Source organism: Grampus griseus, assembly GCF_964374135.1.
Source record: "Grampus griseus genome assembly, chromosome: X".
Classification (NCBI taxonomy): Eukaryota; Metazoa; Chordata; class Mammalia; order Artiodactyla; family Delphinidae; genus Grampus; species Grampus griseus.
Window position 1 is genome coordinate 111,096,719 of NC_138999.1, and position 15,869 is coordinate 111,112,587.

Here is a 15,869-nt window from a genome sequence, read left to right on the forward strand (position 1 = left end):
CACACTGGACAATGATAATTGGTATTCATAATGATGACCTTCGATTAGCCAACTAAGATTAAATCCTTCTCGAGTTTTAATACTGAATCGTATAATCTAGGGTTTTAGAAATGGGTGACCCACATATATGCTAAAAGAGTTAGCTGTATATATATCTGCTAACTCAGCTTAAAAAGCTTCCTAACTAGAAGACCCCATTTTCCCAGCCATTTTGAGTAACTTGGACTTGGCTGAGCAGTCACATTCCGATTTGCTTACAGATCTATCACCGATGCACTGAATTGTTTTCCTCATAGTGGGAATGGATTTCGTCATACTTGTCTCTTCTGCAGCTCAGCCTCACACACAAATAAGATGGTAACTCACGTGTGCTGCTGGAATCCCTGACCTTGATGGCGTTAGCAAATAACGCATACGTCGGTGCTATTGGTATGTGTCAATATTACCTTAACTTATGAAATATGTGGGAGGAGGGATAAAGTCTTAAAAGTAAACATAAACGGGCAAATTTTATTATATGTAAATTGTACCTCAGCAGAGTTGATTTCAAACAGATTCTGAACCTGCAAATCACTTTCGGCAGAGGGAATACTGGTCTTGACCAAGATGTGTGATGCTTATTAAGCCTTGGGAAGCTGCACCCAACACTGTAAGAAAGTTCTGTTCATTTATCATCTTCCAAGCATAACCTAGGCTTCTGGCAAATTAGACCCAACCACTTTGTTCTGCATTCAGTTGCAGAGGGGTGAACGCTCCTAGGGGTTTATAATTCCTTTTGAAACTCCACCACTCTGGAAGGATTTATGATTATATGGAGGGCTCAGGAATGCAACACACTGTGAGGTTTATGCTATGTCCCACGATCCCTCCACCTGGACCTGTAATGGTTAGCCCCGGAAACAAAGTCTCCTTTTGCTGAAGCTGCCACCACCAGCTTCCCCCTTCTTCTACCCCGTGTTCGGCCCTCTCCCGTGGCGGGCCTTCCCCATTGGCTAGACAAACACAACCGACTGCAGCAGCCAATGGGAGCCACTCTCCTGAACATTCAGAGGATGGGTGCTCGTGGTGTGATAAGGGAAGGTTGGCGCCTGGCACGCGCCCCCCTACATCTGACAAGTCTGTGACAGAAACACTAACTCCCCCTACACACGGACACCCGTGCCCCTGCCTACCTCTCGCAGCTGCGCGGTCCCCCATAACCCACAGCGTGTCTTGGCAGCGCCCTCCCCGGCTCCTTGGGGCGCGCGAGCGCACCTGCTTTCTCAATAAGACAGAGCATCGCTTTATCCTAAGGCTTGGGAGGGGGCTGCGGAGGCGCGGCGCAGCTGCCGGCCGCTTGGTGAAGGAGGTATCTCCGCCCCACCCCCCACCCCCGCCGAGTAGTGTCGCTCCGAGGCCGAGGTGCTCCAGAGATGCCTGAGGGTGCAGCTCTCTTTGTCCTCCCCAGCTGTGCCCGCTGACCTCGTGCGCTCCGAGAAAGTGGGGGTGGGGAGCCCGAAACCTATAAACCTATAAAATAAATGGGGGCAAGGAGAAAGGAAGACCATCCTGGGGTGGTGTGTGCGGCTCTCCCCACCCACCCTTTCCTCCCTAGGCTTCCTCCCTCCGGTGTGTCCCTGGAGTCCAGGCAGGGGAGGGTCTAGGCAAAGGTGCGGTGGCGGCCGCAGCGGCCTGGGGAGCGCGGTAGGATCGCACGCCCGAGCGTCCCGTCCCAGCGCACAGGCGCAAGGAGAACGCTTGCCCACTCTCCTCCATCTCTCCTCCCCTCCCTGGCTTTTGTGTCGCTGTCTCAGAGCTGCTAGGAGGGTGCGCTGGAGGAGGGGGGGCCTGGGGTGAGAGGCACCCCCTTCACGCGCGCGCGCGCACACGTTGCTGGCGCACGCACACACGCGCGGATACAGACACGCACACACACACACACACATATACACACGCACAAAGCTCGCTCGCCTCGAGCGCACTAACGTGGCCGTTTTCTTTGTGTGTAGCCCTCGAGGGGGGTTGGGGCCCGGGTCCGGTCCGGGGGAGATGGCGCAGCCCATCCTGGGCCATGGGAACTTGCAGCCCGCCTCGGCCGCTGGCCTGGCGTCCCTGGAGCTGGACTCGTCGCTGGACCAGTACGTGCAGATTCGCATCTTCAAAATCATCGTGATTGGGGACTCCAATGTGGGCAAGACCTGCCTGACCTTCCGCTTCTGCGGGGGGACCTTCCCGGACAAGACTGAGGCCACCATCGGCGTGGACTTCAGGGAGAAGACCGTGGAAATCGAGGGCGAGAAGATCAAGGTGATCCAGACGGTCAGGTCCGGGAAGGGAGGGATCTGGGAGGGGGCCTTGCCAGAGGCGTTGCTCTAGTGGTTGTAAATGTCCAGCGCGTGGCTGTGTCGCCGCTTGCTGAGCCCAAGACCCTCGGCACGTCCTTATCCCCTTCGCCTCTCTCAGTGGCCCAGTACCCACCTCACCCGTTTTCTGAGGGCAGGCGGGAGTGGCTGCATTCATGCCCTTTGCCCCTGCCTGACAGCTCCCACTAGGAAAAGCCTGTTTGATCCTATCCTTGACCCTGAGCCGGGAGCAGCGGCACCTGTGGGCAGAGGGCGGTATGAGGGATCTCCGTCCTGGTCTGTGGGATGGATCCCAAAGCGCTTTACACATCTTGAGGTCCCTTCTACCTCGTGGGTGCCAGTAGGTTGCAAAAACCTGCTTTGGCTAAGCCCCCAGGCCTTGCTGGGGTGGGGGGAGATGGAACCCCATAGAGAATGAAAGCTGCTTTATTTTAAATTACAAGTTATAATTAAGTTTAAGGCTGATTTGGAATAGGAGTGGTGTGGGGTGCTTCTGGCACAAAGCCATGAGCCCTTTTAAAGAAATTGAGACAGGGTTACCTGCCAACACTTCATAATAGATTAAACTAGTTCTTTTGGAAAGTACCCCTTAAATGATATCTTCTTTAATTGTCTGGGTACCTAATGCCCATTACTCATTCTGTGGGTATTGTCTTCAGCAGGCCTTTGTAAAAATGCAGAGCAACTTATCTGAGGGCTAAGGGAAGTGTCTTGGTGCCCCCCTCTCTTTAGTTTGTCAAGTAGGCTAAGTACAGATATTCTTGTCTGACCATTTGTGCTCACTTTTGGTTCAGAAAAGGTAGAAACTCGATAGGACAGTAATATTTCAATGTGCCGAGGATGGAGGGAGGGAGGACATGGCAAGGGCAGCTTCATGTGTCAGAGGAGCAGAGGGGGCAGGGTTATGGGCAGGAAAGCCACCTCAGAAGGCACTGGGCACTAAAGACCAACTTCTTTAGACCCACAGCTGGCCTTTTCTTAATTCTTTTTGTCTTTTAATTAATTAATTTTTGGCTGAGTTGAGGCTTCGTTGCTGCGTGCGGGCTTTCTCTAGTTGTGGCGAGCGGGGGCTACTCTTCCTTCAGTGCACAGGCTTCTCGTTGTGGTGGCCTCTCTTGTTGTGGAGCACCAGCTCTAGGTGCGTGGGCTTCAGTAGTTGTGGCACGTGGGCTCAGTAGTTGTGGCTCGCGGCCTCTAGAGCACAGGCTCAGCAGTTGTGGCGCATTTGGCTTAGTTGCTCTGCAGCACGTGGGATCCTCCCAGACCAGGGCTCGAACTCATGTACCCTGCATTGGCAGGCGAACTCTTAACCACTGTGCCACCAGGGAAGTCCCACAGCTGGCCTTTTCTTGAGCCTATGGTCGGACACTGTCGGGTGAAGGCAACCCTCCCTCCTGCTGGGTAAACAGCCCCAGTGACCACAGGGCCTCTCTTCTGAGTGATGTGGAGAGAAGGACTGAGTAACTGAGGAGAATGATGAAATGCTCTAAACTGTACAAGGTTCCTGACTCCTTCATTATTAAAATGAATGTGTTTTAAAATGGCTTCAGAGACCAGGCCAAGGCACTAGATGTCAGGAAGATGGGCAGCTCAGTATTGGTAAGGGAGGCTCTTGAAAACAACTGAGACCCAGGATCAGGAAGACAGGGCACTGTTTGGAAATAATGATCTTTTTTGCCCCTCGCATTTTGGAGGGAATTGCTACATTTGCTTTTAAAAGTCAAAGTAGGTCTCTGTCTCCATCCTTTCCTAGGGCTCTTATGTCAATATCTGCTTGGCTAGGACTTCTTTAATGTAACATTGTAAGACTCTGGCATTTCTAAAACATGCCTTTTAAAATCCCAACTAGAAATGTACTTATGGATGTGCTCTTAAACCCTCAAAACCTTTTGAATTTAATGCTATCGCTTGTTTAAAATCGTGTCACATTGAGCCAACGAGTCCTCTGGATTTAAGAGAGGGGGAAATAAGTCCCCTTGAAATTTAGATGGAGGAAAAGGAAGCGTTTGGGAGTCTAGGGAAGGAGAACAGGGGGAGAGGAGAGGAGGAAGCCAGAAAGTGGGAGGTGAAAACGAGTGGAAGAGGGTCACTACCCAATGGCCTTGGGGAAATTTTGCAAAGATTCCTCCCCTTCTAACACCCAGTACTTGATCAAACTGGATTTTACAGTCTCTGCCAAAGATTCCGGACTTTTTCCCAGAGGGCAGAGCCTGTGACAATGTGACTCACTAGAAACAGAGCCCAGCACAGCACCACGTGCAGATAAGTGCTTAACACAGGCTTTTTTGGGAAGATGATATTTTCAAGAGGGCAAAACCTTGTGACACTGCTCGTGGAGGAGCCCTCTGAGTGCAGATTCTGAAGGAGCTCAGGGTGGGGTGTGGGAGCAGCGGGATGGGGACCCTGCCTCTGGCAAAGCTGCTGCAAGCTCAGGGCCCAAGCCAGCAGGCGAGACCAGCATGTCCTTGGGGAGATGGCAGAGAATGGCAGCTAGCAAATGAGCTCCATAGGAGATGATTTTGCCCCATACTCCGGCTGGCCTGAAGTTTCTCAAGGAACAGGTACCAAAATCACACTAGGAGGTGACTGCCTTTGGGGAAGAGAGAAAAGTCCCCAGGCTGAGGTGGCCCTAGACCACAGCCAGCAAGAGAAGGCTGTCAGGCTCTAAAATGCCAGTGCTCACAGGAGAGTGGCAGAGAGGTCTCAGCAAGCTCTTCTCTCAGTTCAAGAGTAGGGTGTGGCCTCTCCGGGGCTGCCCTCCTGTGTCCCAGGGTAGCACATACTGTCAACCCCTGCAGGGGGACGACTAATTTAGCGTATTTGGGGCTACTGTCTTAATTACCAGGGCCATCCCTAGGGCCTTGAAGCCCCATTTGGTGTCTCCAATCAATGTGTCCCCCATGCCCTCACAAGATTTATAATCCAGTATTTCCTGGTTCACAAGAACATCAAGAAAAGCCTACAATAATCATAATAACAACAACAAGTTCTATTTATTGAAGAAACAAAGAGCACAGGCTAGGCGCTTCCCATGCACTATCTTATTTGGTCTTCTCAGCAACCCTATGAAATTAGGACTATTATTACCATTCTTGTTTTAGAGATAAGGAGACCAAAGTTAGAGAGATTAAATAATTTGCCCCAAGGCACGTGGATCTGAGCTTCAGTCTTTGACTCTTGAGCCCAAGCACTTTGCCATCTCACTATCCTGCCTTCCCCGTGACAGGGCCAGGATTTCAACCTAGATTCCGAGCTCATGCTCTTTCCTACTGCTCTCTCCTCTAGCGGGGCAGTATCTGGCTGGGGGGCATTGTGTTCAGGGGGAGGTGGCATGCCGGGCAACCAGCCTTATGGTCTCTTCTAGGCCAGGGGTCCAGGGTTTCAGCCCCAGAACCCAGGAGCCTTCAAGATGTCACCTTTGGCTGCACCCCAGACGTCGAGCCGAGTACCTGGGTTTTACTTTTTGCACCTTGACTGTCTCACCTTGGGTATGAGAATCAGAGGATGTTCAGAGATGGAAGAGACCTTAGGGCATCTCTAATCCGACTTCCTTGTCTTACAGAGAGGAAACTGAGGCTCAGAGAGGGAACGTGTTTGCTTAAGATCACCCAGGGCCCGGCCTACAACTCAGGTCTCCTAATTCCCTTTTTGCTGCTCTTTCCACACACCATGCTGCCTGGCTTAGAAGAGCATGTAAATCCCCACTCTGGGCCAGCCCCATCGTCCATCCAACCCACAAAGTTACCTGTGACAGGGACACGGTGAGACATCATATGGGAAAGCTGACAGTCCTCCCTGACATCAGCCTAGGAAGGATGGAGGCCTCCCCCAATCCCCAAAGGCAGGGTGGAGCTTCCCTTAATGACCATTAAGTGTCTGTCACCTTACAGGTTTAGCTAAATCATATTGCACCTGTCTCAGTCTAAAAGCATTGGAAAATGCCGACTGGGGCGTGTGTTTGTGGGTGGGCAGGTAGTAGAGGGGAGGCTTAGTTCTAATTTTTGAGCCATTCCTTGTAAATTTTCATGCAAGCACCCCCTGCTATCCAGTTGGGTTCCTCCTATAGCCTGGGCAACCCTCTGCCCCAGCACTCCAGAACAGGCACGCTCGCTGCAGGACGGCCGAGGCTGTGGGCAGGTGCTGTTCAGGATCGTGGATTTCTCTTCCTCCACTGATCACTTGGAAAAACACCTTCGTGTGCTACATTACCGAGTGGCTGAGCTAAGCGTTCCCTCGGAAGCTGCCCGCAGTCAGAATGACGTCATGTCTTCCTTAGGGCTTTTGAGCTTCCATCTTCTGCCAGTTAGCTGAATGGTTAATTATCCAGCAGTTTTGTCGTTTCTCTGTCTCCCTTGCTGCCTCTCTTGCTGTGGGTGAGTTTCTCTTTGTTGTCATCCTTTGCCATTCTCTGTGTCAGCCTGGTGTGTGAACGTGGTGTATCTTAGACGCAGATGGGGCAGCCAGCTAGCTGAAGAAAGATTTATCTTAAACTTTTCCCGTCATCCACTCGGGCATCCTCCAAAGGTTACAGATGTATTTTCTCTCTCTTTCCACTTCTACCCCCCCTCTACCAGCCTCCAACAAAAGGACATTCATGCCTCATCTGTAGAAAGACGCCAGATATGTTCCCTAGGGATAAGAAATACCCATGTCAGCTAAGAGCACGTGCAGGGGTGAGGAACTTGCCGAAGCTTGCTCAGGCAGCGGTAGCCCCAGGAAAATGGTTTACAAGGCTAGATTTATCTTTGGCAGCTCCCCACCCTGTGCCCCTTGACTCTCCAGAGTCCCTGTCACTTTGGGCCTGCCCCCAGCCACCCATGGCTTGTTGCTGGCCTTCCTCTCTCTTCCCCCTCCCCACTGACTGCGTTTGCCTTGGCTCGATCTCATCCTCAAGAAGCCAAGCTTGGACTTCCCTGGCGGGCCAGTGGTTGAGACTCCGCGCTTCCAATGCAGGGGACACAGGTTCAATCCCTGGTCGGGGCAGTAGGATCCCATATGCTGTGTGGCGCAGCCAAGAAAAGAAGCCAAGCTTTCTGCGCTTTCCAGGACGAGAACCAACGGATCCAAGGAGCAGTGCTACCAGGACACGGCTCATGGGCCCTCTGAGACAATGGCAACAGCTAATATTTGCAGAGCACTTTATATTGTGCAAAAGCTCTTCCTCGCATGTTATTTCATTTGGCTGGTCATTGACTCAGCTAGAAAGCTGAGGGGCTAGAACCCGGCTTTCCCAATTCCACATCTACTGCTGCGTTTCCAACAGCGCCAGCCCAATTAGCTGTCTGGCCAGACCTGATGGTGGCAGTCTCAGGCCAGGGGCGAAGGGGGAGTGTATTAGGCACTGTGTCCTGTACTTACAAGGAATGCTAATCCTCACAGCATCCCTACCAGATTGCTGTGTTTATCCTTAGTTTCCAGAGGAGGACACTGAAGATAAAGTAACTTGACTGAGGACACCTAACTAGTGGGACATGATTGGGTTGAGATTTGCACCCTAGTTGGTTTGACTCCACTATACCCCACTGGCCCTTGGAGAGAAAAGAGGATCCTGGGGGCATGTGTGTGGCTAAGGGGCAGGCGTCAGGTGCAGTGCCCACAGGAAGGGAGGACTGGGTGAGGGAGTGCCAGCTGCCAAAGGGAGAGGAGATGCTTTCATTGTCCGACAGAGGCCAGGGGCTTATGAGGATGCTGAGAAGGACAGGGACACTAAACCCAGAAACAAAATGAAGTCAGTCATGTTCCAGCGAGCCTGACTGCCGTGCTGTCCCTTTTTGATGGCTCTTGAGGCCACAGCATTGGCTCTTCTGATTCTCTGCTGTGAGCAGCCTGCTTCCTGGCTCCCCTCTCACCACAGACAGGGGTGCAAAGAACTTGGGGTGGGGTTTCTAAAGAACTGGAATGAGAGCAGTAGTTGAAATTCCGAGCCTCTGAATAAAAGCTCCAAGGCTCCCCAGGCACTGGAAAGGCAAAGGAGGTCTCCAGCAGAGAGGGCCCTCCCTGCAGTTCTGGCAGCTGGGGTGGCGTGCACAATTCTGAAGCCATAGAAAAGCCAAACAGCCAAACTACTCAGCCCCAAACACCTCATACACTCCCACCCACGTTCCTGCTAGTGGCAGGTATTTTTAGAGCCCTGAGCTCATGGTGTTAAAGCATCTGCCGCATGCCTGAGGGCTGGTAGGCATTCAGCCTTACTCAGAGGCAAGAGTTACGACTAGACTACCGGAGGGTGGGGGTGGGAGCCAAGTGGTAATGATATTCTCGCAGTATACCTGCCCTCTTCCCACTGACCTCCATTCCTTTCCTGGCCTGCTCTCCTCTTTCTTCCTGCTCAGAGCACCAGAGAGGTGGAAGAAATGAAAATCTCTTCTGTCTCTGCTTGCCGAAGCAAATCAGCCTTTGAGGACTTATATTTTTCTGGGTAACCAAAGTCGAATGTTGTCTCCGAAATCACCTTGGCAGATACCTAGGATGCCAGACAGTAGTTTTGCTGGCTCAGGCCAATACTGCTTTTTGATCACAACGACGATATTGATGACAAGCATGATGACGAGTGATCTGATGCAGAAAAAGACTGCTTACAGTCTAGCTGGAGGGATGCCAAGAACACTGATGAAACGACTAGAGAACAAATAAATATATTCTAAATGGTGTGGTGCAGACTCAAAGTGCGATAGGAATGCCTAAGGAAAGAGAATTGAAGAAAAGTTGGAGAAGGTTTTAGGAAGAAGGTGCAGTGTGAGCCGAGCCTGGAAGAATGGGTGAGATTTGGATAGAGCAATGAGGGGGCAACCACTTCTGCAGGGGAAGCTGGACTAGCAGGACCAAAGGGACAGAGGAGAGAATGAAGCAGGTGCAGCTGAGTAGTTGGAAACCAGGTTGGGTGGGGTCCGATTATGGCAGACAAATGTTTCCATTTTGATGCCACATGCAGTAGAGGGCTATCGGAATTGGCTGAAGCGGAGAATAACGTGCTGATACAAGCAGGGATTTAGGAAGGCTAGTTTGAAAGCAGTATGCAAGAGGCACTGGAGTGGAGACATCTAGAGTCCAAAAGACTTTGCTGTAATCCGGGAGTGAGGAGAGGAGAGTCTGACCAAGAGACATGGAAATCTAAATAGGAGAAGGAGATGAATTCGAATGTCGTGCCAAAGGAACATGGCGGCCATCTCCATTGAGGAGATGAAGGGAAGCCTGGACAATGAAAACTGATGTTCACAATGATGACTCTGGGGCCCTGTAAGATCTTCATTCGGCAAAGAGATTCAATTATATTTACTAGATTATACTTACTGACTGCTAACTCCAAATAAAGGCTATACTTCGCTTTAAGAACCATAGTAGTCAATTAGTGACCATAATCGCATTTTCTTTCATAACTGAGAATTGTATAAGGCCTTGGGGCCGTCGTTCTCAGCATGATTTCTCTTGTCCAAGACTTTGGATGTATAACAGGAAATAGATTGGGCTGAATGTGTTTAGACTCCAGAGTATCCCCTGGGAGTTGTATCTTTACATATGTTATTCATTATCCCAAAAGCTGAGATGCAGAAGAAAAATCCAGTGAGCTAAATTACCTTTTACATAACAAAGAAGTGAACTTAAAATCAATTGAGCCACATGGTGAGATTTTTTTTTTTTTTTTTTTTTTTTTTTTTTTGGTACGCGGGCCTCTCACTGCTGTGGCCTCTCCCGTCGCGGAGCACAGGCTCCGGACGCGCAGGCTCAGCGGCCATGGCTCACGGGCCCAGCCGCTCCGCGGCATGTGGGATCCTCCCGGACCAGGGCACGAACCCATGTCCCCTGCATCGGCAGGCGGACTCTCAATCACTGCGCCACCAGGGAAGCCCCATGGTGAGATTTTAACACTACCTTTGTTTGCTTTAAAAAGTCATGAAAAAAAAAAACCAAAAAAACCAAAAAAAAAACAAAGTGATGTATGCATGAAGTAGAAAATTTGGAAAATACAAAAAAAAAAAAGAAGAAAGTAAATATCACCTAAGTTCCACTGTTCATAAATAACCATTAATGTCCTCGCATATACACTTCCAGTCTTTCCTATGCATTTGTCTATGTTTAATTTTTAAAAAAAAAATTGGGACCATAGCATATGAAAAATTTTGTTTCCTACTTTTTTCACTTACTTATATTTTATGAGCATTTTCTACACCATTTATTCTATGAAGAGGTTATTTTAATGGCTGCATAATAGCCCATTGTATAGATATATATTGGGTTGGCCAAAAAGTTCATTCAGGTTTTTCATAACATCGTATGGAAAACCCCAAACGAAATTTTTTGCCAACCCAATACATACATTTTAGCTGCTCCTCTCCTAGGAGGTTGTTTCCTGTTTTTTTTGCGGTATCCGGGGCTCTCATTGTTGTGGCCTCTCCCGTTGCGGAACACAGGCTCCGGATGCGCAGGCTCAGCGGCCATGGCTCACGGGCCCAGCCGCTCCACGGCATGTGGGATCTTCCCGGACCGGGGCACGAACCCGTGTCCCCTGCACCAGCAGGTGGACTCTCAACCACTGCGCCACCAGGGAAGTCCTGTTTTTTTTTTTTTAAGTGATTAAGATCTTTGCGCAGAATTTTGACCACATATCTCTTTCTTTTCTTTTTTTGCTCCCCCCCGTTTTATTGAGATATAATTGACGCACATCACTGTATAAGGTTAAGGTGTGCAGCATAATGGTTTGAGTTACCTATATTGTGAAATAATTACCACAGTAAGTTTAGTGAGCACGCATCATATCATACAGATACAATAAAAAGAAAAAGCAAAAAAAAGAAAAAGTTTTTCCTTGTGATGAGAATTCTTACGATTTATTCTCTTAACAACTTTCATATATATTATACAGCAGTGGTAACTATGGTCATCATGCTGTATATTATATCTCAAGTACTTATTTACGTTATCTGCTATTTCTTTTGTATAGATTTCTGGAAGTGGGATTCTAGGCTCTAAGAGTTTTGTACATTTTTAAGGTTTTTGACAATATTGCCACATTGCCCTCCAGGAAAGTTGACCAATTTACATTCCAGTTTTTCAACTAAAAACCTTAAGAAAGACTTAATAAACCCTGAAAGAAACTTCCCTCTATATGTTGATAAGTCCATTCTGCCAATTTGTCAAAGAACCACTTCCTGTGTCAGGGCTTGTCACCTCATTTTTATAATGTCACAGAACCATGTTTTCTCCTATCTGTTCATGTTTCGCTTTCTGACTCCAAATACGGGTCTTTGTATCTTCCAGGTTCAGGTGTGGGACACCGCCGGTCAGGAACGCTTCCGAAAAAGCATGGTCGAGCATTACTACCGCAATGTGCATGCCGTGGTCTTTGTCTATGACGTCACCAAGATGACATCCTTCACCAACCTCAAAATGTGGATCCAAGAATGCAATGGGCATGCCGTGCCTCCACTAGTCCCGAAAGTGCTTGTGGGCAACAAGTGTGACTTGAGGGAACAGATCCAGGTGCCCTCCAACTTAGCCCTGAAATTTGCCGATGCCCATAACATGCTCTTATTTGAGACATCAGCCAAGGACCCCAAAGAGAGCCAGAACGTGGAGTCAATTTTCATGTGCCTGGCTTGCCGATTGAAGGCTCAGAAATCCCTGCTCTATCGTGATGCTGAGAGGCAGCAGGGGAAGGTGCAGAAACTGGAGTTCCCACAGGAAGCTAACAGTAAAACTTCCTGTCCCTGTTGAAACCAAATGGTGTAAATACAAGAGCAATTATCACTGGAGGTTTTTTTCTTTCCCTTTTTTCCGTGCCTGTGTAACACTGACACCTGCTTGTTTCCATACAAATTGATATTAAAATAAAATTTGTATAGATTATCATATGCCTTCATGTCTTGCTTTCCTCCAAGAAGACATTTCTGATTGTGATGAGTAGAAGAGGCAGCTCGCCCTGCTAGAGAGGCACACTCCCTACCAGCCTTCTACGCTGCCTGAAATGCTCATCCTTTGAGTCACTTCTTCAGGACTAATTCATTCTCTCACATGATGTCATCAGTGGGCAGAAACACCTGGAGGGGGTGGAATACAGGACAGATATGTGGTTCTAGAGAGCCAGTGCAGGCAGAGGGATAGAGAAGTTTTGAAAGGAGACATTGACTCATCATTATTTCCTAGGGTCCTTGGATGTCGAGAGTAGGCTGCTCTCTTCTTATTTCCCAAAATTTAAACATAAAAATATAGGTTGCCCAACAGGCCCAGTTCCTTCCAATGCTGTTAGCTCCTGCTTCCCCATTTTTCACCAAGCAGCCCTTGATACCAGAAGTATTTCTTTCCCCCTGCCCTTTCTTGAAGAGGGCAGGGTTCAAGCTAACATAGGTGTATGATGCCCCCAGATCTTTGTTGGAAGAAATGTAACAGGAGGATTCATCCCCTACGTTCCAAGACCCTCTGATTTAGTTGTGAGAACAATGTACACACTGAAACTACTTGGGAACAAAAATTAGACAAGAATATTACCAAGTGCAAGACTGTGCTATGGAAATTGAGAGCATCATATACTCAACATCAGGGAGGAGTCACCAAAAACGTCATTGAACTTATTTTGGTTGTTGAATAAAGTGTAATATTTGGATTGGTAAAGAGGAGGGGAGTGGGCAAAAGTAGGGAGGCAGGAATGACCCTGGGGCTTGAGCAAGAGCACAGCTAGGAGTCTGGCCCACTGACAGCTGAGCAGCCCACACCTCAGGCAGGACAGTTTATTGCTTTCTGAGCCAGTGGGAACTTCTGGTGGCTCTCCCGCAGAAGTCCTGTAGGTATTTCTTGTACATCTGGCCCTATGGATGTGAAGGCTCCTTGTCCAATGGTTAAAGAAATTAAAAGTGGCTCTGAAGGCGTATCTATCGTACAACAGCCCCAGGTAGATTTCTTTGCTTGGGGGTGCTCCTAAAGGCAGCCCTCTTGTTGGAAGCCCAAGAGGAGGGGAGGGGGTCCCAGACAGATAGCCCCTGAGCACTGTCCTCTGATAGGCAAACGCAGCTCTGGCCCTGCCCCTGACAGCAAAGGGTAACAGATGTGCTTCCCACCCAAACAGCCTGTCTGCTTCTGCATCCCTCACTGACTACTTCCCCACCCAACCCCACTCCCGTCTGGTCTCAGCCTCGGCCCAGCCGCCAGTCTGGTTCTCATCACTTTGTTTCTGCCTGGATCCTGGCTTTTGGAGTCTTCCTAGTACCCCCATTAAGGCTGTGTTTGCTGACCGGTTGTCCCCACCCAACGTCCTGCCCCCGACTCTCACCCGAGGGGCTGGGGTCCTGTTGTCTATTGGTGAACTGCCCGCTGAAGCCCCTGTTGCTGTGCTTCTCCCCGATGGAATACCCCAGGACCTTGTCTCAGACTTCAGATGCCGACTTCTTGCCCAGGATACGGATTACTGTTGTGGCATCTTTTGGCTCTTGTGACCTGGCTGCAGGGCCGGGCCACCTCTCAGTGGCTGCGGGGGCACTTGTCCATCCTAATGGATGCATTTTAGTCCGGGTCCCGGCCCGTCTTGGTCACGCTCCTTTCTGCTTTAACAGGATCAAGATGACAACATTCCAAGTCCACTGACCAGGATTGCCTCTGACACCTTTCAGGCATTCAACAAACGTTTACTGAGCACCTACTGTGTGCCATTGTTTTAGGCCCCGGGGATACATAGGTGAACAAAATAAAATCCTACTCTCATAAAGGAGACAGACACTAAACAAGAAATGAGATATATAAATGAGATCGTTTGAGAGAGTGATAAGGACTCTAAGGGCCATAAAATGGGGTAAATGGACAGAAAGTGAGGGAGGTGGGGGGAGGGCAACATATTAGATAGAGTGGTCACAAGAGGCATCTTTGAAGAGAGAACATCTGAGCTGAAACCTAAATGAAAGACAGCAACCAGCTGTGAGGGAAAAGAACCCCAAGCAGAGGAAACAGCAGATACCAAGGCCCTGAGGCAGGGGTAAGGTTGGTGCATTTGAGGAACAGAAAGGGGGCTGGTGGGGCTGAGCAAGCAGGGAGGAGAATGTCGGTTTATTTAAGTGCAGTGGGAAGCCAGTGGAAGGTCTTAGCATCATCTAGATTCAGTAACCTTTGGGAAGATTCAGCAGGTTTACTGACTGGCAAGAGGGAAAAGCCTCCAGTTTTCTTAGCTCCTCTGAGAGGAATAGGCAGCCTTCCTGGGTGTGTGGGCCTCAGGGCTGTCCCTTCCACGCTGGCTGGTCCCCACCTTAAAATCCAGACTTGAAAACTGCCCCCAGACAATTATCTTGTGGTAATTAGTACCGCCAAGGCTCTGGTAGTTTTGCTGCTCAAAGCAGGCACTCACCAATCCTACCTGCCTGTATCTTCTGCAGCTCACCTGCCCAATCCCGTCCCTTCCTGTAGGATGACATTGCTCTCGCTCAGGCACCTGGGGACAGCCAAGAAGTCAGGGGGTTCCCCACTGTGGCCCCAGGAATCCTGAGAAGCTCTGGGCTCCATCCAGTCTCCCAGCCCCAGAACTTCCTGCTGGCAGCAGCAGGGTGGCGTGGTGGCGCCCAGGCCTCCCACAGACTGAGCAAGAGGACCTGGGAATGGGCTGTTCCCAGAGTGCACACTGAGGAAGGGGACTCAGGAGGCCAGAGAATGGTGACACTCTTGTTGCTGTGAGGGTGGTGAGGAGCGGGGGGCTTCAAGAGATGCAGGCTCCTCATTCAGCCTCAGTAAAGCTCTGCAACGATCCATGATGGCCAGTATCTCCCCTCTACAGCCCCCTTTTACTTTCCAGACCTGTACCCTTGAGTGTTCAACAGAGACAGGACCTGGAGAAATAACTACGTACATTTCAATGCCTAGTGGACACCAGACCCTGTGCTAAAACACTTTATATTTTTTCACTAGCTCATTTAATTTTCCTTCAACCCTGTGAGGTAGGGATAATACCTTCCATTTTACTGATAAGAATATGGGTGCTGACCTGTCCAAGGTAGTAAGTGGTGAAGGGAAATTTGTCTTACTTCAAGTCTAGGCTCTTTCTATGATACTATACTGTCTTTCCAGCTGGTTCCAAGCTCCAGGATTTCTCCCCTTGCAGGGATTGTGGGTTTACTCCAACCAGTCCCCCTGATCCACAGAGGCTTGACCAGGAGGCCACTCAATATCTGAGAGGCCAGACGGGGACATTCATCCCTGGATGGGACACCCCTAACCACATCCTCCAGGAAACCCAAGTGGCTGACAGAAGAAGTGTCAGCTCCGGGCCAAAGGAGTCCCCGAGATGTCCTTGGCTTGGACGATAGCTAGGAACCACACAGCCGGCCGGACTCCGCAGCTCAGCCTTTGGGGCCTGCAGGATCCTGTTACTGGGACCCCCAGCACCACCCTTCCCCCAATATCGGAGCATTTGCTCAGGCCCCCGATTCAGCCTGAGGACTGGCTCTGGCTGAGTTCAGTGTGGCTGAGAACTGTCTCCGCAGGGTCCTTCAGTCAGAGAGACCAAGACCAAATGCTTCTCTGAGCACCGCCACCTGGAGCGGTGCTGGGGAGGGAGAC

At 49.8% G+C, this 15,869-nt stretch overlaps 1 protein-coding gene across 3 annotated transcripts; it reads left to right on the plus strand.

Annotated features, from left to right (window-relative positions):
• Window positions 1–1,905: 1,905 nt before the first annotated feature.
• On the plus strand, window positions 1,906–12,086 carry RAB33A (RAB33A, member RAS oncogene family). 3 transcript variants are annotated; one of them, XM_082681848.1, is made up of 2 exons: window positions 1,906–2,286; window positions 11,598–12,086. In XM_082681848.1, exons 1-2 carry the CDS (start codon window positions 2,029–2,031, stop codon window positions 12,051–12,053), a joined length of 714 nt encoding a protein of 237 aa, XP_082537974.1. In that variant the 5' UTR covers window positions 1,906–2,028; the 3' UTR covers window positions 12,054–12,086. The 3 variants fall into 3 exon arrangements, with proteins under 3 accessions (XP_082537974.1, XP_082537975.1, XP_082537976.1); XM_082681849.1 differs by having other exon boundaries at window positions 11,604–12,086; XM_082681850.1 differs by having other exon boundaries at window positions 1,906–2,303; window positions 11,598–11,831.
• Window positions 12,087–15,869: the final 3,783 nt, after the last annotated feature.